Source organism: Branchiostoma lanceolatum, chromosome 17 (assembly GCF_035083965.1).
Source record: "Branchiostoma lanceolatum isolate klBraLanc5 chromosome 17, klBraLanc5.hap2, whole genome shotgun sequence".
Classification (NCBI taxonomy): domain Eukaryota; kingdom Metazoa; phylum Chordata; class Leptocardii; order Amphioxiformes; family Branchiostomatidae; genus Branchiostoma; species Branchiostoma lanceolatum.
In genome coordinates this window covers 18,900,834-18,926,332 of record NC_089738.1, presented here as the reverse complement: position 1 = coordinate 18,926,332, position 25,499 = coordinate 18,900,834, and the positions used below count along the sequence as shown (strand labels likewise).

The 25,499-nt window shown below is 41.1% G+C and overlaps 2 protein-coding genes and 1 long non-coding RNA gene across 3 annotated transcripts; 1 reads left to right on the top strand and 2 right to left on the bottom strand.

The window, feature by feature from the left end:
- Positions 1–104: 104 nt before the first annotated feature.
- Positions 105–2,855, bottom strand: LOC136422688 (uncharacterized). Its single transcript, XR_010753659.1, has 5 exons — positions 2,621–2,855; positions 2,308–2,355; positions 1,836–1,890; positions 912–1,001; positions 105–176 (listed from the first exon to the last, which is right to left on the bottom strand). It is a non-coding gene; the product is annotated as an uncharacterized lncRNA (long non-coding RNA).
- Positions 2,856–4,169: 1,314 nt separating this feature from the next.
- Positions 4,170–10,115, bottom strand: LOC136422687 (translationally-controlled tumor protein homolog). The gene is made up of 6 exons (XM_066410522.1): positions 9,981–10,115; positions 9,752–9,822; positions 8,438–8,625; positions 7,281–7,396; positions 5,983–6,089; positions 4,170–5,205 (listed from the first exon to the last, which is right to left on the bottom strand). The coding sequence occupies exons 1-6, from the start codon at positions 10,006–10,008 to the stop codon at positions 5,203–5,205; spliced, it is 513 nt and encodes a 170-aa protein (XP_066266619.1). The 5' UTR covers positions 10,009–10,115; the 3' UTR covers positions 4,170–5,202.
- Positions 10,116–11,303: 1,188 nt separating this feature from the next.
- Positions 11,304–23,733, top strand: LOC136422784 (kelch-like protein 26). Its single transcript, XM_066410657.1, has 9 exons — positions 11,304–11,549; positions 12,431–12,587; positions 13,666–13,872; positions 14,499–14,648; positions 15,923–16,132; positions 16,819–17,031; positions 17,967–18,120; positions 18,818–18,962; positions 19,674–23,733. The coding sequence occupies exons 2-9, from the start codon at positions 12,453–12,455 to the stop codon at positions 20,215–20,217; spliced, it is 1,758 nt and encodes a 585-aa protein (XP_066266754.1). The 5' UTR covers positions 11,304–11,549; positions 12,431–12,452; the 3' UTR covers positions 20,218–23,733.
- The last annotated feature ends 1,766 nt before the right edge of the window (positions 23,734–25,499 follow it).

Sequence of the window (25,499 nt, the reverse complement as noted above, 5' to 3'; positions counted from 1 at the left end):
CAACGTTTCTTGTTTTCCTTCTTTCCTTTCACCCTTTCTTGTCTGTCGACATTTCAGTAGTTAAAAACAAAATTGTTACTATCTCATAGAAGAGACATGTCACAAGACTTACAAAGTACAGCCAGGCGTGGTGGGAAGCATCTGTCAGTTCATCCAGCTGATTCTCAAACTCACGACTGCAGGTGAGATATATTTATATAATATTGTTTGGATGAAGGGCAAAACCAGGTAGATGCTGTAAATCAAGAAATTTTCACTGTGATTTCATATTTGCAGTTTCTGAGTTAAGCTATCTTTGAAAACTTATCACATCAGGTACATGTGCTCTGCTCTTACTGCAGTAACTGTTGTTGTTTCAATTGCAAAAGGCCTCCTTTCTCCTCCTGCCACAAAATCAAATTCAAAACTTGAAATGATTTACATTACCAAAGACAACTTGTCATCACTACTGTTCCACCATGTTCAGTTTAAGTCATTTCCAATGGTAGCTTACAAGAGCAAATACCTTAGCAGTCATAGATGTAAACTACTCGTATTGTAAATATTCACAGTGGTTTTATCTTCATGTTTTTCACAGTAACCTCTTACATATGCTCTGTATTCTATTGCACTAATATGGTTGTTTCAGCTACAAACTTAAAATACAGCAAAGGCCTATTTCTCCTCCTACTGCAAAATTTAGACCCTGTGAAATTGAATAAACTTGAAGGGTACCTGGAGTAAAGCAGGTCAACTACAAAGCATGAGGAAACGTATGACAGAAATAGAGGTAACCTGACCATGTCATATGTATGGGACAAGATAAAAAAATTTAAAAAGTCTATCGTAGGTTGTTGTGAAAAAGTAAGGTAAAGCAGGTGGACTTCAGCACAGGGAAACTTATGACAGAAAGAGATATAACCTGACCTCACCTGTACTGTCTCTGCCTCTGTACCTCTTTCTCAATACCAGAGCTCAGTTCAGCCAGACAAGCTCGCTTCTCTTGGTTCACCTGCTCCTGGCTTTACTCACAACAAACAGACAAGAGACACAGTATAACAGTTACTGTGATTCTTGATTTGTTACCTGTATCTTAATTTTAGTTGATTGAACAGTCACTGGTCAACCGCTAAAATCTAATCATCGCTAATATCTGATCACTGATATTTGATACACTAGAGTTTGTTCAAACCGTTAGAATTAAGTGCCATGACCTACTCCATTATCCCCCAACCACATATTTTCCTGCTGCTATATTAAAGTGATATACAGTACTCAAGCAACTGGATAGATTTGCTTATAGTCAGACGTTTAAGATAGCACCCACTACCTTTTGTCAGTAACTGGGAAAGATCCAACAGACAATTGCAAGAGGATTTACTGTAAATGCAGAAATGTTCCCAGTGGTTTTATGTTAGTGGTTTTCGCGGTGAACTCTTTATCGCAAACTTAAAACCACCACATAAAGCCATTCCCATGTGTGACAGTAGCACTATTAATATTGTTTCAAAGGCAAACTTAAAACCACAGCAAACACTCAATGTTCTCCCAACCACGAAATCAAATCCCAGTGAACATTTCTTAACAAGACTTCTTACAGTTCGTAAACAATCCTTGTCAAAATCGTTTCTTATACTCTAGCATGAAAGCTCATCTAAGTTGGTATTTGAACCATTGCTGATATGATTACACTTGTATCAAGTCTTGCATTCAGAGCAATAGGGACGTCAGAGAGCTGAAGAAGCCTAGTCAAAAATTCCAACTTTTTGGAGAATCTATTGATAGATGCTGATTTGAAGATGGCATTTTCAATACTTAAGTTGATATTACAAAGAAAGAAAATAGATTTCCCTCACTTGTCTGCCATCTGCTGTGACTGGTCTACTTTGTGCTTTGCAATCTTCAAGGTCTCTAAATTGTTGGAAAAAAAAGAGAAAAAGTTTTATGTCGCTATCAAAGACACATCGGGACAAGGTAGTACACAATGTTACATACACACACAGTTTAACGCAAACCTCCGCTGTCCAGGACTTTAATGGCTCACTATAAGCGTGATTGAATCAGGCTACACACACAGTAAATACACAAACACATACACTCACATTATCACAATGATACACACACAAACACATACACACATTAACACACATTACACACAACATAATTTTGTTATACACACACACACTCACACATACATGTACATACAACACACACACACGCACACATACACACATGCACACACACACGTGCACACACACACACACAGGTGCACACACACACACTCTCTCACCCACACACAAGCATAAAGTTACGTTCCCATTTACTTACCAACCATCTTGTTGTAGAGGACTGAGATCTGGCGATGTTGTTGACTTACTGGGAGACAAGAAGAATGAAAAAGACAAGTAAAATAGAACATCTAAATGTCTTTTATTTTCCAAACATTTGCATCATTCAACATATTTCTGCTGTCTTCAGATAACAAGAAAACAAAGCACTAAGATACTTGGATACTTTATTGACTCCATTAGCTTACATACAGTACAAATGAACAAGAGATAGCTACTAGTATGTAAACAGCGGAACACATGTACAGTTTTCAGATGTTAGTCCAGTACTAAATGTTAAACGCAGGAAGTACCTTCGCCAAGTTTTTTCTCTGTCTCTCTTTTCCTCCTCTTTGCCTCAGCTAGTTCCTGCTCCAGCAACGACTTTTCTGCCAGCAGAATATCACCAAAAAATCATGCTCAACAAACATTCTGATTCATTTCTTTCACACAAACTGTTGACACCAAAAACCAAGTACCACTCTTCAAACGTTCTTCATTACTTTGGCAGTAAATATATTTCATTCTACATTGATTCCTCATACTATTTTACCGTTAACAGATGTTGAGACAACATCATTAAAGATAAAAGCAAGGATGACGCCTCCTTGTTATTTTATTATTATTAATTCTAGAAGGCCTTGCAAAGTAAAATCCATGCCCCCTCCCCACAAAAACATCCCCAAAACTCAGTGGCTGCTTACAAAGAATGTATAAAAAGGGTAAACAAGTTTATGAACCCTTATTTTGTTGGTAAGTGTGTACAAGTGTATAATTATTTTCTTGCCTTTCTGCAGTTCTCGCACACTGCTGAGCAGGTCTTCCACTCGGAACGGTTCTTTCACGCTCATCGTCCAGAATTGTCGTCTGATTCATTAAAAAAAAATCGACTTCAAACTTGGTTAAACAGTTTAGAAGTCTAATGCAAAGTTCGAACACCTTATCATTAGATCTACAAGAAGAATTTTTTCATGTCATTTTATGCAAGGAAGTTTTATAGGTTCTATATAAAACCTCCTTGTTTTATGCACCATTTACGGGCGAAATTATTCGATATCAACGAGGCAGGCGTCGTGCCAATTTCGCCCCCCTCCCCCTTCCAACAATCGGCGATCGCAAATTACTAGTATTTCTTCAAGAAAAATCTATATTTTGGCGTTTCCCGACAAATCCACAACACAGTAACCTTCATCTACGATAGATATCAGCAATGACGCTTTCTAGATGCTCCTAAATCGGTAGAAAAACCTTATTTACCGGCTTGGACCCTGAAACTCCTCTCTCGTGACCAAATGTCGTCTGTGCTGAAAATGTCGTCTGCTTCAGAACCTACGTTTCGCGCCAAAAATAACTAGCACCTGATTGGTCTGTGTGAATCACGTGATGTATGTCGTACAAGGTTTAAGGATTCCATACCTAAGCATGTGCTAAAACTGTTTGTATTGCATATATTATATAAAATACATTCAAAAAAATTAAATTTATCGGGCAATACTGTCCCTGTTTAACCATTCAGCCTGGCATACAATACTTTAAACATCATTCAGTGTATCTTTGAATGTTTGCAGAGGTTTTATTTTCTCGGTCTCTAAATAAGTTTGGTCAATTAACAAATAATCTGAATAAAACATAACACTTGTACCCATCCCTAGCGGCATCGCTGCGAAATGACATTGTGAATACGCTTTTCCAATGCATTACTACTGTACTATAGAACTGTTTCTACTATGAACAGAAAGTATCCCTTTCCAGCTCCTATGGTGACATTAAATATTCAAAGGTGTATGAATTTTCTTCAAACAAAGAATAAAAATTCTTCTATGTTTCTGTTCCATACACAATAAATATCAGGATGGCAGCAGCTGGAGAACAGCAAGTTGGTAGCTTTTATTCCTTCATTTAAGGCAGATTTTGGCAAGAGGACTCACAAAACAGACGAGTGGTCAAAACTGAAACATCAAGACAAGTTTCTGCAGATTACAAAGTGCTGTGAGGTAGCAAAAGACAACACACTGTTTCTGCAAAGCATATTATCGAGCCATTGATACGGACTAACTACTACAGGAAACTAATTATACATTCTAAAAAGGACAAATAGTACCATATAGCAAGGGTTAACCTAAATATTAGGACTGGCAATTTCTTAGCAGCGATTTCTCCTATTATACTAGCATGGCTGTTTGAACAATGTGTATGTATCTGCCAATATTCCTCCAAAAAGGGAATGCCCTGTCCATTGAATGTAACTACTAAAGCATGTTTGATTTTTGGCGAGAGAAAAGCATATATTGGCACATCCCAGTAAGCATACAATTACACAAGGAAACTACATTGTTCTCTGCCTACTAGTAATTTCACTAGCTGGAGCACCAAACTTTTTCGCTTCAAGTTGGCAACTAAAAAGACTTGAGAGTAAAGACAATACTTCATTTCTACTGCATTTTCTAAAAGTGATATTCTGGCTATGGCTATGGACAGACATGTTACAAATTTCCGACATAAAACAATAAATAATTAGAGTCAGATTTAACTTGATACTGGAAGCTTATCAAAGTCAACCACTCGCAACATAGGAAGTCACAGCTTTTTATTCATGTAGCAAAATTGACAACGCTACCATCGTTACAAACTTGGCCACATTGTCAATATGCAAAACGGATTCATTTATCAGTGTCCATGGTGGTGTTTGCTCTGATATTGCCAAGACAGCTTCTGAGGTATCAGACAGCTTTCAATATTTTCTTTATCTTTCTTTTAAATTTAAAAACGTGCACATATTGGATCTATCTAGGCATGACGATGTTTAGATGAGTGACCAGAGTTGGAAGTCGCAGAGAGTTGGAGAGTTGGCAGGGTGCACAGGGGTTGTCATAGATTTCCGTGCCGTGTTGTTACGTTACTGTAAGAGAAAACAGAGGGAACCATATTAGCAACACAAACAGAAGAACAATCTCTTTATCTGAATGATAAAATTGAGTTTTTATTACTAGATTACTGAACTTTTGGTCAGTAATCCAGTAGCAAAGACTCAATATTACTATTCTTTCACTTGACCTGAATGTCTAATATTCACAAACGAATCTCTGTACCTGTATCTATAAAGGAGGTATAATAAAAACCCAGTTTTTCGAGCCCTGCAACTAGCACTTGGTAAAGAATTTGAAAGAAACTTGTCATTTCTTTCATTCTTCAGGAATCGAAATGCTGGGTGCATGTGCTCTTTTGTCCACCCAAAATTGAAGCTGTGCACCTAATTTTTTTACTGTGGATGCACAAGTGCACCTAGATACTTTTGTCGGCTATAGCCTATTGGGTAAAGGTGCTCTTGTAGTACCTTTAATTAGTTTACAGAATATTCTTGAAATTAAGGTAGCGGAAAACATAATAACAAAGTTAAACGCTCTTATCAATTCTACAGCTAATATCACAATTTCACACAAGCAATACGTCAAATGAAGTACAACAAAAGGTTATACAAATACTGCTTTTTCTGATACTTACATTTCAAGATATTCTGTATACTAGTGCATTATAGTACCTTTACCCTGTACCTTACAAAAATATCTAGGTGCACCCAAGGCCAAAAATTAGGTGCGCAGCTCCAATTTTGGGTGCACACAGGTGCACATACATGCACCCAGTATTTCAAGCCTTGTAAGGAGACCCATGGACTTACAACTTTCTCCTCCTCCAGTCCGTCCTTGAAGAACCACATGTAAGGAGTCTCCCCGTCTTCTCTGTAATCCATCAGAGCCACCATGCCGTCTTCATCCATCTTCTCGCCTGCACGACAAAACAAACGGAAAAACTCGTTAATACGTTGATGAAAGTTAGACATCCAGGTAGTAAGATACGCCAAAAATAATTAAAGCAACTGGATCAAATTTTGAAACAGTCAGACGTTTTGGACAGCATCCACTGTCTTTCGTCAGTGACTACCGATAGGACTGAGAACACCAGGTTTTATACCAAAACTCTGAATTGATATGTTAATCAGGTTAAGACAATTTAGGATGTCTTGAAGTAGTCTTTAAAATAAGATAAATTCAAGACAAAGTTTTATGCCAATGGTTCAATTAGCTACTGTTGTTTTAGTACAGTAAAACAGTAACTAACTGTTGTTTGTCCGGGGGGTGGTGGGTAGTGCATTATCCCAAGTGCCTATCCCAAGTGAACATATCTATTCAGAGTTTTGGAATAAAACCTGGTGTTCTCAGTCCTATAGTTAGTCACTGACGAAAAACAGAGTGGATGCTGTCTGAAACGTCTGACTGTTTCAAAATTTGATCCAGTTGCTTGAGTCATTCTTTTGGCGGAAAAGTCGTTCTTCCCTCGTACCATCAAAGAGTGGAATGAACTTGAGCCTAGTGTGGCGGAGGCGGAATCCCTCTCCCAGCTCAAAACTGAGCTGGGACGGGCTTCGCTGCATTGTGCTGCCCCCGCCCTTGTATATATGTAAATATGTAATTATTATTAACATCACTAAAAATTTCGCTTGTCCAGTTCTTTGCACATGTCCTTGTCTTCCCCTTTTTTACCCCTTGTTTGCACTTGTTACTAACACTGCGAAGCTGCTAGTTTCCGCCTCAAGGCGTGCTCAGCAGTATCACCCCGACCAATCAAACCAAGTGAATCGCATTGAAACTCAGATTCGTATCAGCCATTTTCCGACAAATCGCTCTCTAAGTTGCGTTAACGACTACATCTGACAAGACAAACACGCCAGTGAGATGGTGGAAGGTGTCAGCTTTCCAAAGATGTTTTCAGACTGACAATTTCGGCACTTTGGAAGGGATTGAAAGCGACCGCAATTTAACGTTTAGAGAAAAGAAGTAGAAACTATTTTTTTCTAAAAGTTAAATCGCGGTCGCTTCTTTTCTCTTGTCGTAGAATTGGCAACTTGACAGAAAATGTGTTTCGTCTTCCACCTCGTTCGACATGCAGTATTTACAACTACAAGTTCAGTTGACTTACCCCTGAAGAACTCCCAGTTTTTAAAATTCTTCAGAATCCTTTTCATTCCAGGCCCTGCAGCAGCTTGGAAGCCAGCCACCCTATCTGGGTTGTTTGCTTGTAACCATGTCAGGATCCTAAAAAGGCATGAAGGCAGAAAGTGTAAGTGACCTTGATCCTGTTTAGCCCACTGAAGAGCTACTCTTCCACCAGTGTTCTCGCCAGGCTTTTTCAGCATAAGGCCCCCGATGCTGTGATCTGGACCCCGATGCTGTAATCTGACCCCGACGCTGTGTCTCAATGAGCGATAGGGGTGTTTTTTTATGGGAAGAACCTTCAAAAATATTATAAAAAGTTCATATTTGGCTTTAGAATGAGGATGTGGCAGAGGAAAAACTTACCTTCACAAAATCTATCCCTCAAAATGTGGTTAATGGTGTTTTATATGGTTATGGATTAAAAAATTTTGTGCGGGAAGATGCCAGACCTGGGATTAGAAATAGCATGCAGTAGTACCCATCAAAACATCGTTGCGCTGCACAACTGCGCAAGCGGGTATTTCACATGCTGTTTTTCATCACTCAAGTTCAGAAATTATTTTTCCCAGCAACCGATACCCAAAAAAAAGGCTAGGGTCGGGGGGTTTTTGCTAGGGTCGGTCGGGTAACCGGAAACACAACATTTTTTACCTAGGCCTTAACATAACAAACTAGCCTTAGCTTTTCTAAGGCAAAAGTTACTCTAGCAACTGGATAAAATCTTGACAGTTTCAGATTTTTTTCAGATTGAAATTCTTTCAGGGACAGTGAGGTTTGTAAATTACATTGAGCTGACGTTCTACTTTATTTCATACTGTGCACCCAAAATTCTTTCTGTGCATGTTTTTATTCAAAGGGCCAACCACCGGAAGCCTAATGCAATACTACTATTGCATACTGGTTGGCTCTTTGGATCAGCCACCGATAGATCTGCTTGATCAGATCAAGCAGATCTAAAAGATCAGATCATTTTAGCCTGCCAAACCTATGTTCTCTTTATCACTTTTATACTGATACTCAGCTTAAATATTATCTCCTCGAGAAATGGAGATATAGTTTGTGTGTGTCTGAGTCTGTAAATGAATTTCAAGCCTAGAGTAGAGATGTCTAACTTCCATCGATGTAAGTTACGTAACTCACCTTTTCTGGTATGATTTGATATATGTCTTGTAGTCGTCCTTGGTGTACCCGGTTATTGAATTGAGCCTGTTGGCAAGCACGATATTACATCCAGTCTTTGCCCCTTCCTCCAGCCCCTCTCCTGCCTCCTCTGCGCTGGCGTTGGCTCCGATTACAGACTCGTCAATACCTCCCTTCTCAGTGGTGATCTGTAAAGGCACGCAACGCATCACACAGTTGGCTGAGGTTGGGGTTAATTTGTGAGCGTGAGAAATTTGTGAATTACTTCAACTTGTTTAACCCCCAGATAACCCCGCGAGGGGCAAAGTAGGGGGGAGGAGGTCCTAGGCTAAGGCCAGCCTGGCGCGGTATGACTCAACGGTGGGAACCGTAACAACCGCACCAGGCAGGGCGTTCCACTCGGGTATGGTCGGGGGAAGAATTAATGTTTGTAAGAGTCTGCCCGGGCATCAAGTAGTTGACATTTGAGCGTGTGGCTCCCCCGAGTGCATGAAATGTCTACTACAAAATTCTTAGTCAGAAAAATTTTACACCACAATAAAGACAGACTGGGGGACCCTGGGTCCTCCTCCTATAATTATAAAAACTATCTTCTGTCAGGGTGTTAGTAGCTAAATTGACTCCAACCGTCATCCCAACATTATAAATGGATTCTCCTCTGTAGGGGATCTCTACCCGCCTGGCTCCAAGAACGATAGAATGGGATCAGAGCAGACTACGGGGAATCACTTGCATATAAACTGACGTCCCAACATTTTTTTAAATCCTGTATTTTTGTGTGTAATTTCTCAACTTTACACTTTAAGGATATTCTTCCTTCTTCTCTTCATATATGCTGGCCATATTATTCTCCTAATACAGTACCTTGATACCACATACAGGATAGAAGGTGTCTAATCTTCTTTCAGCTGCCAAAACCTTGTTTAGATTACATTATGCATGTATTCAACACCAAATTATGCATACAGAATCAGTGTATATTTTACCACCCTTGTGACAACGAAAGAAATAATTTCTCCCCCCCCCCTCACCAAAAAAATTGAGTTCTTACTTCAAGCAAGGAAGTTTCTATGACCCTGTTCACTCAAAAAGCATCGAATCGGTTCAGAATGTCTAGAAATAGTAGGGGCGATTCAATTTTAACAATGTGAGCGTTCCAAACCACACTTTTGACGATGGAAAAAGTGGAGTTTTCTAGAGAATTCATGCCCCCCCCCCCCCCCCCCACAAAAAAAATTTGCCTAACAACAGAATATGCACTGTTCACAACGCCAAGTTTTCGCCCATATTAAGAAACAACAAAGACAATTTTACCTTGCCCTCGACTTCGTAGATGAAGTCGTCGATGACGTTTATCTTGTAGGTATCGGAGAACAGTTCGTCGCCTGCATGGACAGGGGAAAAAGAGAGGGGGAGGGGGGCGTTAGGAACAGATCCGGTGTCAGAAATCTCACGTTTAAACTTACCATCGTACCAAAAATTATCGACAAAACCTCGCAATACGAATGTTTACTTATCAGGCAACGTATTTATCGTCCCTTACCGCTGAATATGTCCTTGTAGATGATCATTTTGGCTGGATGTTGGCGGATCCTTGTGCACGTACGTGTGGCAGTCAAGATGGTAGATCCGGAAAAGAACGACAGGCGGCGATTGCGCAATGACGTTGACTCACGAAGGACGCCGGCATTCCACGAAGATGACGTCATGCGACCCGAGGGCTTCCGATGTCCTGAATCAGGTACATTTGTACTAGTCCTTGGTCACAAATGATATCAAGGATCATCCAGTATTGTAACGTTAGCAGTACTTCAAGCAAGCGTGAGTGAAGATAACAGTTTAAAAACAAGAAACAAAGGAGAAGAATCTAGAAGAAGACAGGGAGAGAGAGAGCCGAGGGATAGACTCAGAGAGAGAAAGAGAGAGAGAGAGAGAGAGAGAGAGAGAGGGAGAGAGAGAGAGAGAGAGAGAGAGAGAGAGAGAGGGAGGGAGAGAGAGAGAGAGAGAGAGAGAGAGGGAGAGAGGGAGAGAGAGAGAGACAACAATAAATCAGAGCTAGTTGCTATGCAGTTTTGGGAGGGAAACTACAAGCCTTGAGGATCCTTGAGGACATATATGGGATGTCTTTGGGTATTTTTTCCTGTTGATGAAGAGTTGAAGAACGCTGAACAGACAAATCCCCTTTGTTAAAGGCTTGTTGTTGTTGTTGTTGTCCTTGTTTAACGTCTATTATATCGCTGGACATGGTCTCTTGATGCTGGGTTCAATCACCTGCTAATCATATCTCTAAATCACTATTTATTGGCTTCGGCTCATGTCGTTATTAGCCTGGAATCCAAACCTATTATAGCAGACTCGGGAGCTATAATAGGTTTGGATTCCAGGCTATGTCGTTATCAAACTTCTCCACTACAAAACTGGAGGGGGAGACAAAACATGTGATAACTTTAAATCACCTCTAACGTTACTGATCGTTACTTTGTGCACGTCTTTTTGCTAACTATGCTGTAGGTTGTATGTTGAGGGTTCTGATGTTAAATGAAACGAGCGCAAATCATCTACTTTCTTTAATCAGATGTTTAAAAGTAAGTACATAAAATGACTTACGAAGTCGAACTGAAACTCAACAATGGCTATATTGCAAAGACAATTCATTCATTTCTTTTTTCATTCATTCATTCATTCGGTCATTTGTTCAGTCTGCTCTTTTTTCATCCATTCATTCATTCATTCATCCATTCATTTTTTCAATTATTCATTGAATTATTTATTAATTCATACATTCATTCATTCATTCATTTAATCATTCATTCATTAAAAAAGCAACATTTCATAGTCCCACCGCGCCTCCTATGTATCACGTGACTGTGACGTCAGCTGTTGACCTTTACCCTGTGGGTGTAGCGGTGCAGGATATGGCCATGGCCAGGTGAGGCACAGTCCGACGTTACCGGCACACTAAAACACCTTTTCTCAACAGGTAATGTTTGGCCCGGCGTTTTCGGAGTAGCCGCTGCCCAAGACAAGGCCGCCGAATGCCAAGGAACCTTCTAAGGCGTCTTCTAAAGCCGTCTTCGCTCGATACAGGGTTTTCCATTTTTCCAAAACAAAGGTGAGGCATGAGGTATCTCACCAGGTGTCTAATGTATAATATCATAATTTTGGGTTCGATGTGTGTGACTGTGGCCTGTCTGTTTCTCATCGAATATGTTGGTGATTTCAAGGTCGGAAAATTGTAGACAACAGTTGAGAAAATCGGTCACACCACACAAGGAAGTAGACTGCACTGCGTTCGTTCTATCGAGATTTGTGCACCGAATACATAAAATATCATAGATTTATGAACTTAACGTTACTTTTGTCTGTCTCTATTGACGCACACATCCATACCCTAAAGGTATTTTGTCGTGTTTCATACTTGTCATCTAGGACAAGTTACAGTAACTGGATTTATCACGAATTGTGCTAAAAAGTGCGTTTCTATGAGATGGTAAAATGTTATGTTCTAAATGCCCCCCTCCCCAACGCAGGTGAGTTGTTGTAGACATATTGTTGGACATACAGTAATGTTCAGGTACAGGTACAGGTACAGGTACACAGGAAAGCTAACTGATGAATACAGACAGTACAGACTGTGCTTGTCTGTGTGTGTGCATGTGCATGTGTGTATGTCTGTGCTGTGTGTGTGTGTGTGTGTGCCTACCTGCCTGCCTGTGTATGCTGTGTCAGTGTGTGTCTCTGCGTGAGTCTCTGAGTGTGTGTGTGTCCGAGCGTTTGTGTGTGTGTTTGTGTGTATGTGTGTTTGTATTGGGGGGGTGTTTATTGGTGTGTGTATGTGTGTGTGTGTGTGTGTGTGTGTGTGTGTGTGAGGGGTTGAAGTCTGCCATCTTATTCTTCAGTGATATCCACAGCAATGGTGGACTGAAAGTGTTGCAATATGTGTAAGGGGGTGAAGTCTGCAGCTGCTATGTCTGATCGGCCCTTTTTCTACAGTGTGTGAGTGATATCCGCAGCGATGGCGGACAACTACTACACGAGATCGTACGTGTCTGACGAGCACAGCGACAGCCTCCTGCGGGGACTGAACGCGCTCCGCTCTGACAGCCTGCTGTGCGACGTCACACTCGTCGCCGACGATCAAGGCTTCCAGGTCATCTTTACCAGCATTCTTTTTACTTAGAATTTATTATTACTTTAGGGCTCGAAATTCGTTTTCAAGAACAGGTGCACTGGTGCACCCAACCAAAAAAATTAGGTGCACAGAAATAATTTTGGGTGCACCACATAAGATAAAGCTGAATGTCATAAAAACATATTTAAGTTTAACCCTTTTAATCTGTAATAATAATAACTAACTTCAAAATTTCAAACAAGTAATGCATCAAAGTACAACAAAGGTAATATTACTTTATCAGATGCTTCAGTTTCAAGACTGTATTGTGTACCAGTGTTACCTCTACCCTGTAGCCTACAAAAATATCTAGGTGCACTGGTGCACCCAAAGTCAAAAGTTAGGTGCACAGCTCCAATTTTGGGTGCACACAGGTGCACATGCACCCAGTATTTCGAGCCCTGTACTGTAAATCACTTAAATATAGCGTTGGGAAAATATAGCAGTTGGGGGAAAATGGAGTAGGTTACTGCACTTAATCTTAACAGTGGGAACAAACATTACTGTCTCAAATGATAGTGATCAAATATTAGCAATGATGAAATTTTAGCTGTTGACTAGTGACTGTTGAATCAGCTAAAATTAAGTTACACTTACAGTTAACAAATCAAGAATTACAGTAGACGGACAAGACAGAAAAGACCGCTTTTTTTAAATAAGCAAATAGCAGACAATATAGGCATTATTGATGATGTCTGAAATTCCTTGCTAAGCCCCTACGACCACTGAGGTCATGGGTCATGAGTGAGTGAGTGAGTGAGTTTGCATCAAGTCAGTGGTCACAACATTTGTGTCTACTACGGATTCGAACCCAAAACATTTAGATTCTAAGTCTAAATACCACAGGCACCTTGCCACTTTCTAACTTCCACATGATAATCTGTTACAGGCTCACCATGCCGTGCTGGCCTCCTGTAGGGACTACTTCAAGGCCATGTTCACAGCCATGTTATGAATAACATCAGTAACATTGCTGTAACTGTTACAATAACATCGCTGTATTGCTCATTATAGGCTCATTTTAACATCGGTAACAATACTTACACTTTTTTTACAGGCTCACCGTGCCGTGCTGGCCTCCTGCAGCGACTACTTCAAGGCCATGTTCACCAGCGGGATGCGCGAATCCAGCGAGACGCACGTCGAACTCAAGGGCGTGTCGGCCAACGGGCTGCAGCACGTCCTTGACTTCGCGTACACGTCGCGCCTCGGTCTCAGTCTGCAGATCGTGCAGGACGTCATCGGCGCAGCTAGCCATCTGCAGGTCTGTACATCAATCAATCAATCAATCAATCAATCAATCAATCAATCAGTTGATTAATCAATCTGTTAATTCATCAGTTAGTTGGTCAGTCAGACAGTCAGTCACTCACTCAGACAGCCAGTCAGACAGTCACTTAGTCAGTCACTTAGTCACTCAGTAACTCAGACAGTCAGTTAGTCAGTGTCAGTCAGTCAGTGTCAGTCAGACAGTCAGTGTCACTCAGTTAGTCAATCTGTCAGTCAGTCAGTGTCAGTCAGACAGTCAGTTAGTGTCTGTCAGACAGTCAGTCAGTGTCAGTCAGACAGTCAGTCAGTCACATAGTCAGTCAGTAATCATTCAAATAGCCGGTCAGTCAGTCAGTCAGTTAGTCACTGTATAGTTACATAAATACTTTACGTTTGAGACTGCATCCATTAGCAGCGACACTCATAGCTTCAGTGAAAAGTGACCACAGTCAGAATCACCCTGTGGAAGGTGACAGACGGTTACCAAAGCGTCAGTTAAATAAAACAGTTTTGGTTGTGTACAAAGAGTCTTTTTATTCAGTGACTTACCAACCTGATGAAACTATTCACAGTAGCAAAGAAAGATGAACAAAAGATAAACTGACGTCTCTCCATCCTCAGGTCCTGCCGATCATCGTCATCGTCGAGCAGTTTCTCGCGGCAGAGATCAACGTGGACAACTGCATCGCCATTGGTCAGATCGCCGCGAACTACGACCTCCGCTCCGTAGCCAATCAAGTCAACCAGTTCATGCTGATGCACTTCAAACAGGTGCTGATTTTGTTTGTTTGTTTCTTTGTTTGCTATTTATGTTTAGCCATACCTAGTATGGCTCAACATATTGTTTTTGTTCATCTTCTTCTCCTTCTTCTCCTGCCATATCTTCAAATGGATTCAACTCCGCCATTTTTTAATCAACTGACCTGAAATTTGGCATGGAGGTAAAGAGGGCAAATACCCTCATGCACTTTTTTTATTTCTTTGAAACAGACCTGAAAATCATTTTTATTGAGTTTTTTTGGGGCATTTTTAGACAATTTCTATATTTTGGGCTCCTGTGGCCTGGTTTTACAAGCAAGTGACCTGAAATTCGGTACAAGGGTGCCTTGAACATGTCCCTACAGGACTTCCAACATATTTCTGGTGTACATCACTTCAAAATGCTTCATTTTGGGGACTTTTGGACCCATTTCAGACCAAAAACAGGCCAAAAGTGGTATCCCCGTTCCATGTTCTATTTGCTGCTGGCCAAAGAATCCATGTTCTATCTAAGGATCCCCGCCTTCTATTTGCTACTGGCCAAAGAACACGTGTTCTATTTAGGTTACCTGAGGTCATATCACAGGAACACACGCAAGCCTTTTACAGTAAGAAGCTCTTGGGGTCTCGCAGAACTTGTAGAGAGAATTTTATTGCACGTGTGATTTTGGAACAGTCAATTTATGCATCGGGAGGGAGATTGGCGAAGTATGATGCTCTCGCAAATGTTGCCTTTCTGCATGCAGTTAATATTTCGATTTGCCCAGATGTTATTTTGGGACAGCACACTTCTTGCATGGGGAGGAGTATGGCTAAACATGCTGTATTTGCTCAGGGGCAAATGACGGCCTTTCTAGTTATATAATTGTATTTGTTGGTTCTCAAATTTAGAAAAATAATGCTAAATCGAAATATGACCAAGAAACCAAAGCCTGAGGGCTGTACCTTGGTGCAAACAGTTTCAGGGAGTGAACATATGTGCAGTTAACTAGTTAGATGCAACTTTACCTCCCAGACTTCTATTTTCATCTTGATGGCTGCTAAATTTTTATTTCAAAATGTCCGAGAATCAAGAAAGTAATTTGTGTGGCCTTACCTTCACATAAAGGAAACATTTTATGTTTCTTCCTCTTCTTCTTCTCCAAACAAATAATTCAAAGGTCAATGACCTGGACCAGACGGCTGTCACTATGGTTACCGGTTATGTACCAGAAACCCTGTGGTGTTCAATTACATAATGTAGCAAGTGGCAGGACAGCTTGAGATCTCTTTTCTTCCCTTCTCAGGTTTCTCAGATCGACGACTTCCTCAGCCTGCCTCACGAGCGGATCGCGGAGTTGCTGGGCAGCGATTGGCTGCTGGGATGCACCGAGGTCGAGATCTTCCACATCGCCCTTCGATGGCTCCGGCACGAACCGGCGCGCATGGCGCACGCCAGCCAGGTCATGGAGAACGTCCGGTTTCCTCTCATGAGTCCAGGCGACCTCGTGGACCAGGTATTTTACTAATTGTAAATGCAGAAATGTTTGCGGTGATTTTATGTTCGCTGTTTAGCGCAAACTTAAAACTATTGTGAAAAGCCGTTCTGTCGTGTGACTGTAGCGCTACCATTGTTTCAAAGGCGAACTCAAAACCACTGCAAACACTTCATTTTCTCCCTACCGCGAAATTAAATCCCCGCGAACATTTCTGCATTTACAGTATTTTGCTCATCTTTCATAATCGCATCCTCTATATACTATAGTCTTATATATGAAAATAGACAAATTACCCTACAATGGCTTCGACACAAACCGGCGCGCATGGCGCATGCCAGCCAGGTCATGGAAAACGTCCGGTTTCCTCTCATGAGTCCCGGCGATCTGGTCGACCAGGTATCATCATCATCATCAAATGGTTTTTATTGTCAACAAAAACAAGGATATGGCAGCCAGAGGCTGAATTGCGCCTTGTTTCAAAAACTGTATCACTGCATAAAAAACAAGTACAAATCCCAATTACACTACAGTATTCTGCTTATTTTTCATCAGCTATCTTGGCAAGAAAAGACCAATCCTCATATCATATCCTTATATCAATCTTTACATGGCTTAATGTTCACAGTTTTCACAGTGCCTTCTTCACCACAAACTTAAAACCATCTGAAAATACATGTATTTCTTCTCGCCTACCCTAACCCCAGGTTCAGTCTGTGGACATCATGGACAGCGATTCCACATGCAGGAAATTTCTCCTCGAGGCGTTCAACTACCAGACGCTTCCGTACCGCCAACACGAGCTTCAGTCGGCGCGAACCGGCGTGCGGTCGATCCTGCGGGCCGTCGTGTGCATCGGCGGAACTCCATACACCGACGACCGCGTGGTGAAGGACAAGGTACACGGTCAACTGATGATGGTATGCCGAGGATTCATAACTTTTTACCTTCGTGTCTGTGTAGCATAGTGGCAGAGCATCCGGCTAGGAACCCGATGAGACCCAGGTTCAATCCCCAGTGGAGTACCCAGACATGTCCGGACATGCACCCAGACGTTGTGCCCTTGGGAAAGGCACTTAACACATATTTCCCATGTCCTAAGCCCAGCAGTAGGGTTTGGGTTGGCGTTAGTAGGGCATCCAGCCGTAAAAACTGACTTGCTACAAAAAAAGACTTGCACTTGATGAGGAGTTCTGGGGCTCCCATATCCATGTGCAAGCACGTCCAACCCCCATATGATGGGGAACAAAAGACGTAAAATTGAGAGAGAGAGAGAGAGAGAGAGAGAGAGAGACCTTCGCCTAGTAGGTTATGTTTTCGTCAGCGTTCGCGTGTGTGTCCATTCTTCCTTTCTTCTGTGTACACGATAACTCAAGCATGCCTGGATGGATTGTCTTGATACTTGGTATGTGGGTAGGGCTTCTTGAGACGGCTTGCTATGGTACTGCAGCGGAACTTCCAGTTTTGATATTTCATGTTCTGGACATGCGATTTTTTATATCATATAATGGTGTTTACTACTTTCTGTTTTGTATATGTATATCTCGCTAGTCACCAATGTGTAAATATGCAGAAACATTATTTCCTCAGTGGCTTTGTGTTGGCGTCACTGGGAAAGGCACTTTACACAACTTTTCTCACATCAGCCAAGTCTAAAAATGGGTACATGACTTGGGTTGGAGTTAAGAGGCGGTAGAAGGAGAGGGATGGGCTCCACCTTCCAATACCGTGCCCTAGACACAGTGGATAACAACCCACTGCCCATACTGCCTCAAAAAGGCTATGGGACTACCTTTGCTTTTACCTTCATACCAAATAATATAGACACATACATGTATTTCTCCTTGTGGTCCAGAGATGGTTTGAGATCGGCACAATGGATGAGGGAAGATGTCACCATGGAGTCGCCACCATGGATAACTTCATCTACGTGGTGGGGGGGCAGTCCATCCAGTACCCATCCGGGGACGGGGCGGTGGCTATGTGCTCTCGCTACGATGTATGGACAGGTACGTCAGTCAGATACATGTAATTTTTGAAGTCCACAATACAAGTTTTGTTTTTGCATTTTTTGTTTGTGTGTATGTGTGTCTGTCAGTCTCTGTGTGAAAAAAATTCTGTGTGCGTGTGTGCCTGTCTGTCTCTGTAATTATCTGTGTTTATGTTTGTGTGCATACGTGTGTGTGCGTGTGTGCATCTCTTGGTATGTGTTCACACTATGACATATGGACAGGTACCGGTACATACAGTCAGCTACTCTCTTTATACACTTTATACAAGTATTGTTTTTGATGGGCTATATGTCTTTGTGTGTCTGTGTGTGTGCGTGTTTGTCTGTCTGTGGCCATGTGCTCTCGCTACGACGTATGGACAGGTACGGACATTGAGCTGCTTCTTTGTATTGTTATCTTTTCTGTGTATGCTTAAGAACCCACACACTTATCTATAACAGTAGGCATGTGCCCCGGTATGAGGATATATATACATGTATATATATTTGCCAGCATTGTCTGATACATCCTCGATTGTTGTAGATTTGTGTGGGGGTTCTTTTTGTGTTCCAAGGTGTGGTTTTCCTTAAACACAGGAACTCTGACTTAACATCATCTTTCCTTAATATCTGACTTAACATCATCTTTCCTTAATATCTGACTTAACATCATCTTTCCTTAATATCTAAACCCTTTTTATTTTCGCATCTTGAAGGCACGTGGCTGCGGATGAAGTCCATGCACGAGAAGCGGGCGCACTTCCACCTGAGCGCGCTAGGGGGCAGGCTTTACGCCGTCGGTGGAAGGAACAAGGAACAGAACCTCAAGTCTGTGGAGGCCTTCCTTCCGAGGGAAAACAGGTGACTGTGTTTTCTTAGGATTCAGAACTTGGCTCTCAGAAATTTAAATGCAAATTTAGCAACAGGACAAGATGAAAACAGAAGCCTGAAGGAAAACTTGAATCGAACAATAATCTCTCCCTGAAACCAAGGTACGAACTGTCTCGTCTGTTTACTGGTGACTGGATTTTAAGACTCAATACACTAGATTCCCTGGTCCTTTGAAATTTTGGAGTAAAGATTAAGCTAGCCGACAAGATTAAAACAGTCAGGGCTGGAAGGAAGACTTGAGTGTGACTATATTCACACCTCTAAACTGTGTGTACCAAGGCACAGACTTTCTACAATAGAGATTGTTTTCAATCGACATGTTCATTTGGAACTTTTTGATTTGATTTTATTGGGATTGCAACAAAGGCAATACACGCGTACGCTGGATACTGGCAGTTGTTGCTGGTGTCATGACCAACACATAAAACATTACAGTGCAAGTAGCAAGACATATATTGCTAAGACTTGTAAGCCCTACAAATCACAAACAAAGCAATGAATATCATTTATAAAAGCAGCATAATATAACACAACCTAACTATCAGTCTGTTTCAATGTACATCCATTGCATTTTCAAAGACAAACTTGACCAAAACTTAGACATGTATTGCCTACTCATTAGATGATTGATTGGTTAGTTGATTGATTGATGGATTGATGGATTGATTGATGTATTGACAGATGGATGTACGTGGCGCCTCTACGCGGGTACAGCACGGGCCACGCGGGCTGCGTCTGCGACGGGAAGCTCTACACCAGCGGCGGCTACGGAACCTCCATGAACAACGTTCCCCACGAACGCGTTCTTCAGTTCTACGACCCCGAACAGAACGCCTGGCAGTGTCGTGCTCCCATGACGACCGGGCGCATCTGGCACTGCATGGCGACGCTCGGAGACAAACTCTACGTAATGGGCGGCGACATCGGCGATGCGAGACTTCACGTTCTAACCGCGGAATCCTACTGCCCAGCCTCCGACCAATGGACAGCCATCGCGCCGATGCTAACCGGGCAAAGCGAAGCGGGCGTGGCGGTTATAGACGATAAAATCTTCCTCTTGGGAGGTTATGATTGGAACAATAGGGACGTGATCGGCAGTTCGCAGTCGTACAGGCCGGAGGATAATATATGGAGACGGGAGGCGAGCCTGCCTCAGGCCGCGGCGGGAGTCGCGTGTTGTGTTGTGAGACTGCCGACGAGATACTCCCGTATGGCGGAGGATTGAGGAACCAAGGAAGGGAGAAATCTTTAAGAAATGATGTGAAGTTAGTTAAGAAATGTTTAATGTTGTTCCTTGGATAAGATTTTGTCAGGCCGTGTTTATTTGTTTATAAGGATGACACCCGTGCGCATCAGGCTTTGTCCATTCCCCGACAAAAAATGTTTTCCACTGTACAAACACTCCGACCGTTTAGAAAAAAATAGTTTCTACTACTTTTCTCTAAACGTTAAATCGCGGGCGGATTCAATCACTTCCAAAGTGCCAAAATTGTCAATCTGAAAACATCTTTTGGAAGCAGACACCTTCCACCATCTCACTGGCGAGTTTGTTTGGTCCGATGTAGTCGTTAACGCAAGTTAGAAAGCGATTTGTCGGGTCATGGCTGATACGAATCTGAGTTTCAAAGCGATTCACGTGGTTTGATCGGTCGGGGTGACAAAGCAGCTGCAAAATGAGCATTAAATACTTGCCATATATTGAAAAAGATATTGGGAAACGGTCACTGATGTCATAGAATGCAAAAGTCCATTCCAAAATCAAAGAAGAATCTATTGCTCTGTATACCGTACTCTGTGTGCATTTGTTCAACCTTTTTTCGCATACATGCATCAGTTTTTGAAGATGTCATCCATATAATCAAATCAACATGGCCTAACTACAAGGGGTAGAGGTAGATACATGTACTTAAGAAATAAGATTAGATAAGACTTTATTACTTAAATGTAATAATATAAACTTTAAGATGTATTACTATTCCAATAAGGTTTTGCTAATCAAAGATATTCAACGTAGATATTCAAGAACTATAAATAATCATAATTACACTTAGCAGGTAGATGGTTAAGAAATGTTGAATGTAGTTTGGTCTCATTTTTCTCCAAGAGAAATGTTGTTTTACTTCATTCTAGAGCTTTAACCCTAACCCTCCTAACTTCTGCTGTTACTGATTCAAATTTGGTTCATGAATGTTTGCCAAGCATAGAGAAGGTTAAAAGATGATATTGTATCATCCTCAAGAAGACCAATGACAAAATGTTTTGTGAAAACATCTTCCAGAACTTCGAATTTTCCAAGCAGATAGCTTTGTATTACGTCGTGTTCTATATTTATATATATTGTATCTTTTTACGTAGCTATTTGATCAAAACCTGCACTTAGTGCACTCACTTGTTCACTCACTCACTCATTCATTTACTCACTCACTGTCTCATTCTCTCACTCCATCAAGTTCATTCAAAACCATTCCATGACTTAATGATTTTCATGTCTTTCCTTCATTCCAGCAACTGTTGAATTTCCGTCCACATTTTCATTGTCTGTAAGTTTGTTGGTGTAGTGTTTTCCTTGGCCTTCTATGGCTTCTTTTTCCATTAGTTATCTCCCACAATGTTAGCTTATCTATGTATGATCTCAGCCTAGTTCTTCTTTAGCAGTTATCATTGGTTTTTTTATCATACGAGGCTTTAGATTTTACTTTTAGTCAACATTTTTGCAATCTGGTAGGTTTTATAACTGTCCTAATGTTAGGTAGATAGGCATTGGGAATTTCTTCAAAGTGAAAAAAGAATATTTATCCGGTTCTTCTAACTGCTGCTAAGGACTAAGCTTAAAGGAGACAAAACAATATTTGAAGTTTGTACAATGTTAAAAAGCTGCAATCTTGTATAGCCCTGTAATATATGATAAATAGCTTTTGCAGCTTTTAATAGTCAAAATAAGGCCATCCCAATTGTATTTCTCGTTTAACCTATTTCACTATGTTTTAAAAAGATAATCACATGTATCATTCAGAAGCTATATCAATCCAGAAAATGGTCATACCGTAGTTAAACCAACAATCGGAAAAACGCAAAAATTGGAAATTTTGTGTGGTATACAGGCTATAGGAGATTCTTTTTACACAGCAATCTCACCTGCTAATGTTTTGGATACAAACTTAGCCACGTTTGGGACAGTGTTCTCACCTCAAAAGCACCACCTACATCGGCTACTTATAGCGGTGAGAAGCAGTACTCCAGTCAGAAGCTCTGAAGAAGGTGTCTGATAGACACTGAAACGTCAGCAGGTGAGATTCCTGGTTGTGTAAAAAGAAACTCCAAAAATCCTATTTCACTATGTTTTAAAAAGATAATCACATGTATCATTCAGAAGGTCTATCAATCCCAAAATTGTCAGAGTTTAACCAACAAGTGGAAATATGCAAAAATCGGAGAACAAGGAAATTTTGTGTGGTATACAGGGCATAGGAGATTCTTTTTACACAACCAGGTAATCTCACCTGCTAATGTTTCGGATACAAACTTAGCCACGTTTGGGACAGTGTTCTCACCGCAAAAGCGCCACCTACATCGGCTACTTATATCGGTGAGAAGCAATACTCCAGTCAGAAGCTCTGAAGAAGGTGTCTGATAGACACTGAAACGTTAGCAGGTGAGATTACCTGGTTGTGTAAAAAGAATCTCCTAAACCCTGTATTCTACCAACCTGATAAAATTATTTTGGGGTGTGGTATTCAGTTGGAAGAAAAAGCTGCCCATGATGTAAAGCTTGCTGCTGTAGTCATTGGTTTTAATTAAGAAATGATATATAAGACCAATTTTTCTATGAGGTTTATAAATGTTGTGTACATATCCTAACTTATATCTGTTATTTGTGTCGAAGACACAGTTAGTACATGTTTTGCCTTACATTTAACAGTTGCTTCTAATAACCTGGAGACAGATCAATTATACCGGACATGTTTTCAGAAATATGACCAAATTGAGTGTGTTTGTTTGTTTGTTTGTTGTCTGTTTGTATTGTATACCCAGTAAACTGCCTCATGGCATAACACAGCAGGTTTTTATTGAACAGTACAAGCTGCATATACGGACAGATTTGTTTGATCCACTCACACCAGGAAGGACCCCTGTTCTTTTCGAAATGTGTGGTGGATTCTTTTATATGCTCGAGGTGTGGCTCTCCTCAAACGTGACCATAATGTGTTTTAGGTATAATCTGTATCTGTATCTATATAGCCGGTATAACCGCCATTAGGCGTAACACACCAGCTTCGCAGGCACGCAGCGTGGCATAAGCTGGTCATATTACACCGAACGGTCTGTTACACCGAAGACGCAAGTGAAGTCATTATGTGGGCAATATTCCAAAGGGTCTACTTCCATTTACATGTATTTTTGCCTCTGCATGTTTGTTAAGACTAGACAAAATTTGGAAGAACGTTTTCCAAGGTTTTAAATGACACAATTTGAATGTCAGGAAGTGAATATACTGTGGTCAGATTCCTAATGACATTTTTTAAACAATGTTTGACATGAGAAATAAACATTTGCTGTTTCGAATTTGGAAGAACTTCTCACAAGTTTAAAATGTCACATTTTAAAGACCGTTACAGTTATGATACCACTGGAATTGCCAATGGCTTATTGAGGCGCTATTGGCTACTCCCGCGAGGTGTCGCCAAAAGCGTTTCCATTTTGTGAATGATCCAAATAAAGCTGCTTCTGTTATTGACTTTGACCATGTGTCCGACTTTGTCTTAAACTACTACTTCCTCCAATGTTTAGTTAGTTAAAGTATCCCAAACATCTTCATAAGACGCAAAGGGGTGGCGCCCATCTCCATTTCTATAGCCCTTAAGCCACACATTTGTGCAAGTCACTACAGCAGGGGGCTGGTCCGCTGGTAGTGATGTGTGTGTTTAACTTCCATACTCTTTCCCAAACCAACTGTTTTCCTGGTTTTCAGACTGTTTCCAGTAAAATGCAGTTCAAAATGAGAACAGATCTGGGAGGAAAACTTGAACTTTCTTTACTCCAATTCTAAACTGTGTGAATCAAGCTTAATGAACAGACTTTCCCCTCGGACTTAGCCTCTACCAGGCTCCGCGGGATGGCTGGAAAAATAGTAGAAATTGGCTTGATAGAGTGAATAGTGTGCCAAGGGAGTTAGCTACGGAGAGAGGGTCCAATCTGCCATCCATCGAAATGGAACCTTACTGTATAGCGGACCTACCCTGTATAGCGAAGTGCCGCGGCTGATTTCTACTATTTTCCCAACGATAGGACGGAGCCTGGTAGAGGCTACCTCAGACTCACGTTGATCTAGCTTCCAGTCCGTCTTAATGTTATCAATCCAAGAAACAACAAACTAATTTGTTTCCTTGGAAAGTAAGTTTGATTTTGACTATGTACAGTGCAGTTAAGCGGATTCTACTGTAGTTCCAGTTCCGATGATATGGCTTCTTGCCGCTGGGACGTTATCTTGGCGTCCCAGGTGCGACTGATGGCTTACAATGCAACTTACAAGTTCTATTCAAAACAATTCAAAACTGTCCATTTATTCCGCCTTAAAGACAAGATATGGACAAGAAAAGTATCTCGCAAGCATACATAATTTTGAAATTCGTAGATCAATTACAAAGATAAGAATATGTAGCCATAAATTGAACATTGAAGCTGGAAGGTATCGTAAAATTCCCCGTGATCAAAGGTGTTGTCCATTCTGCCCAAATGAGATTGAAGATGAAAGTCTGACTCACTTTATCATGAATTGTTCAAGATGTAAGGATAAACGCTCAAAGCTATTCACCTTTATATCCGCTTGTTCAAATGAATTCAATGCGCTCCGTTCTGTCGATAGATTCAATTACATACTAGGAGGTGATAATCCTTACTGTGTACAGATAGGTATATTCATCAAAGAATGTTTGGACATTAGAACAAGCAATGTATAAGTATATCACATGTGATATTTCGACATGTTGCTCTATCCCATATGATTGTATGTAATCAAACTCATTTGTATGCACTTATTCGTTTGTATGTATGTATGTAGTAGACCTCACGAAAGTCGCTGTGCTTTTGTTGTGTCAATAAAGATCTCCGTATTAATCTTGTTAGCACAGATAACCAATGGGGTGAAAGACTCTAGAGTGAGGTTAATCTCATCAAACCAAGGAGGTTTTATATAGACTTCGCAATCAAATGTACCGCGGCTGCCGGCGGCAGCGTTGGTTGCCACATAGTGCTTTGATTCTCGCCGTTAGAGAGATCATCTTCCACGTTGCATTCTTGTAACTCAAATGTTTCCAAGTCCTCCTCAAAAGTAACTGCTGAAAAAAAGATCGAAGTTGCTCTACAGAGTCATTATGCCTCCTTGGTCGCACCCGTGAAAACAAAGCAAAGTCGCCAAGCTGGGCGTGGGGTGTATGCATATCGGGGTAATTCGCACCTTGACGCGACATTGACTTTTCACACCCGTTACACGCATAGTACAATAGAGAC

What these genes read in the sequence shown, in the direction of transcription:
- LOC136422687 (XM_066410522.1), bottom strand. Translation starts at nt 10,008, where the DNA reads ATGATCATCTACAAGGACATATTCAGCG. An exon ending in CTACAAGGACATATTCAGCG is followed by an intron (nt 9,823 to 9,980) that starts GTAAGGGACGAT and finishes CTGTCCATGCAG; the next exon opens with GCGACGAACTGTTCTCCGAT. An exon ending in TCTACGAAGTCGAGGGCAAG is followed by an intron (nt 8,626 to 9,751) that starts GTAAAATTGTCT and finishes GTGCCTTTACAG; the next exon opens with ATCACCACTGAGAAGGGAGG.
- LOC136422784 (XM_066410657.1), top strand. Translation starts at nt 12,453, where the DNA reads ATGGCGGACAACTACTACACGAGATCGTACGTGTCTGACGAGCACAGC. An exon ending in CCGACGATCAAGGCTTCCAG is followed by an intron (nt 12,588 to 13,665) that starts GTCATCTTTACC and finishes CTTTTTTTACAG; the next exon opens with GCTCACCGTGCCGTGCTGGC. An exon ending in TTCCTTCCGAGGGAAAACAG is followed by an intron (nt 18,963 to 19,673) that starts GTGACTGTGTTT and finishes ATGTATTGACAG; the next exon opens with ATGGATGTACGTGGCGCCTC.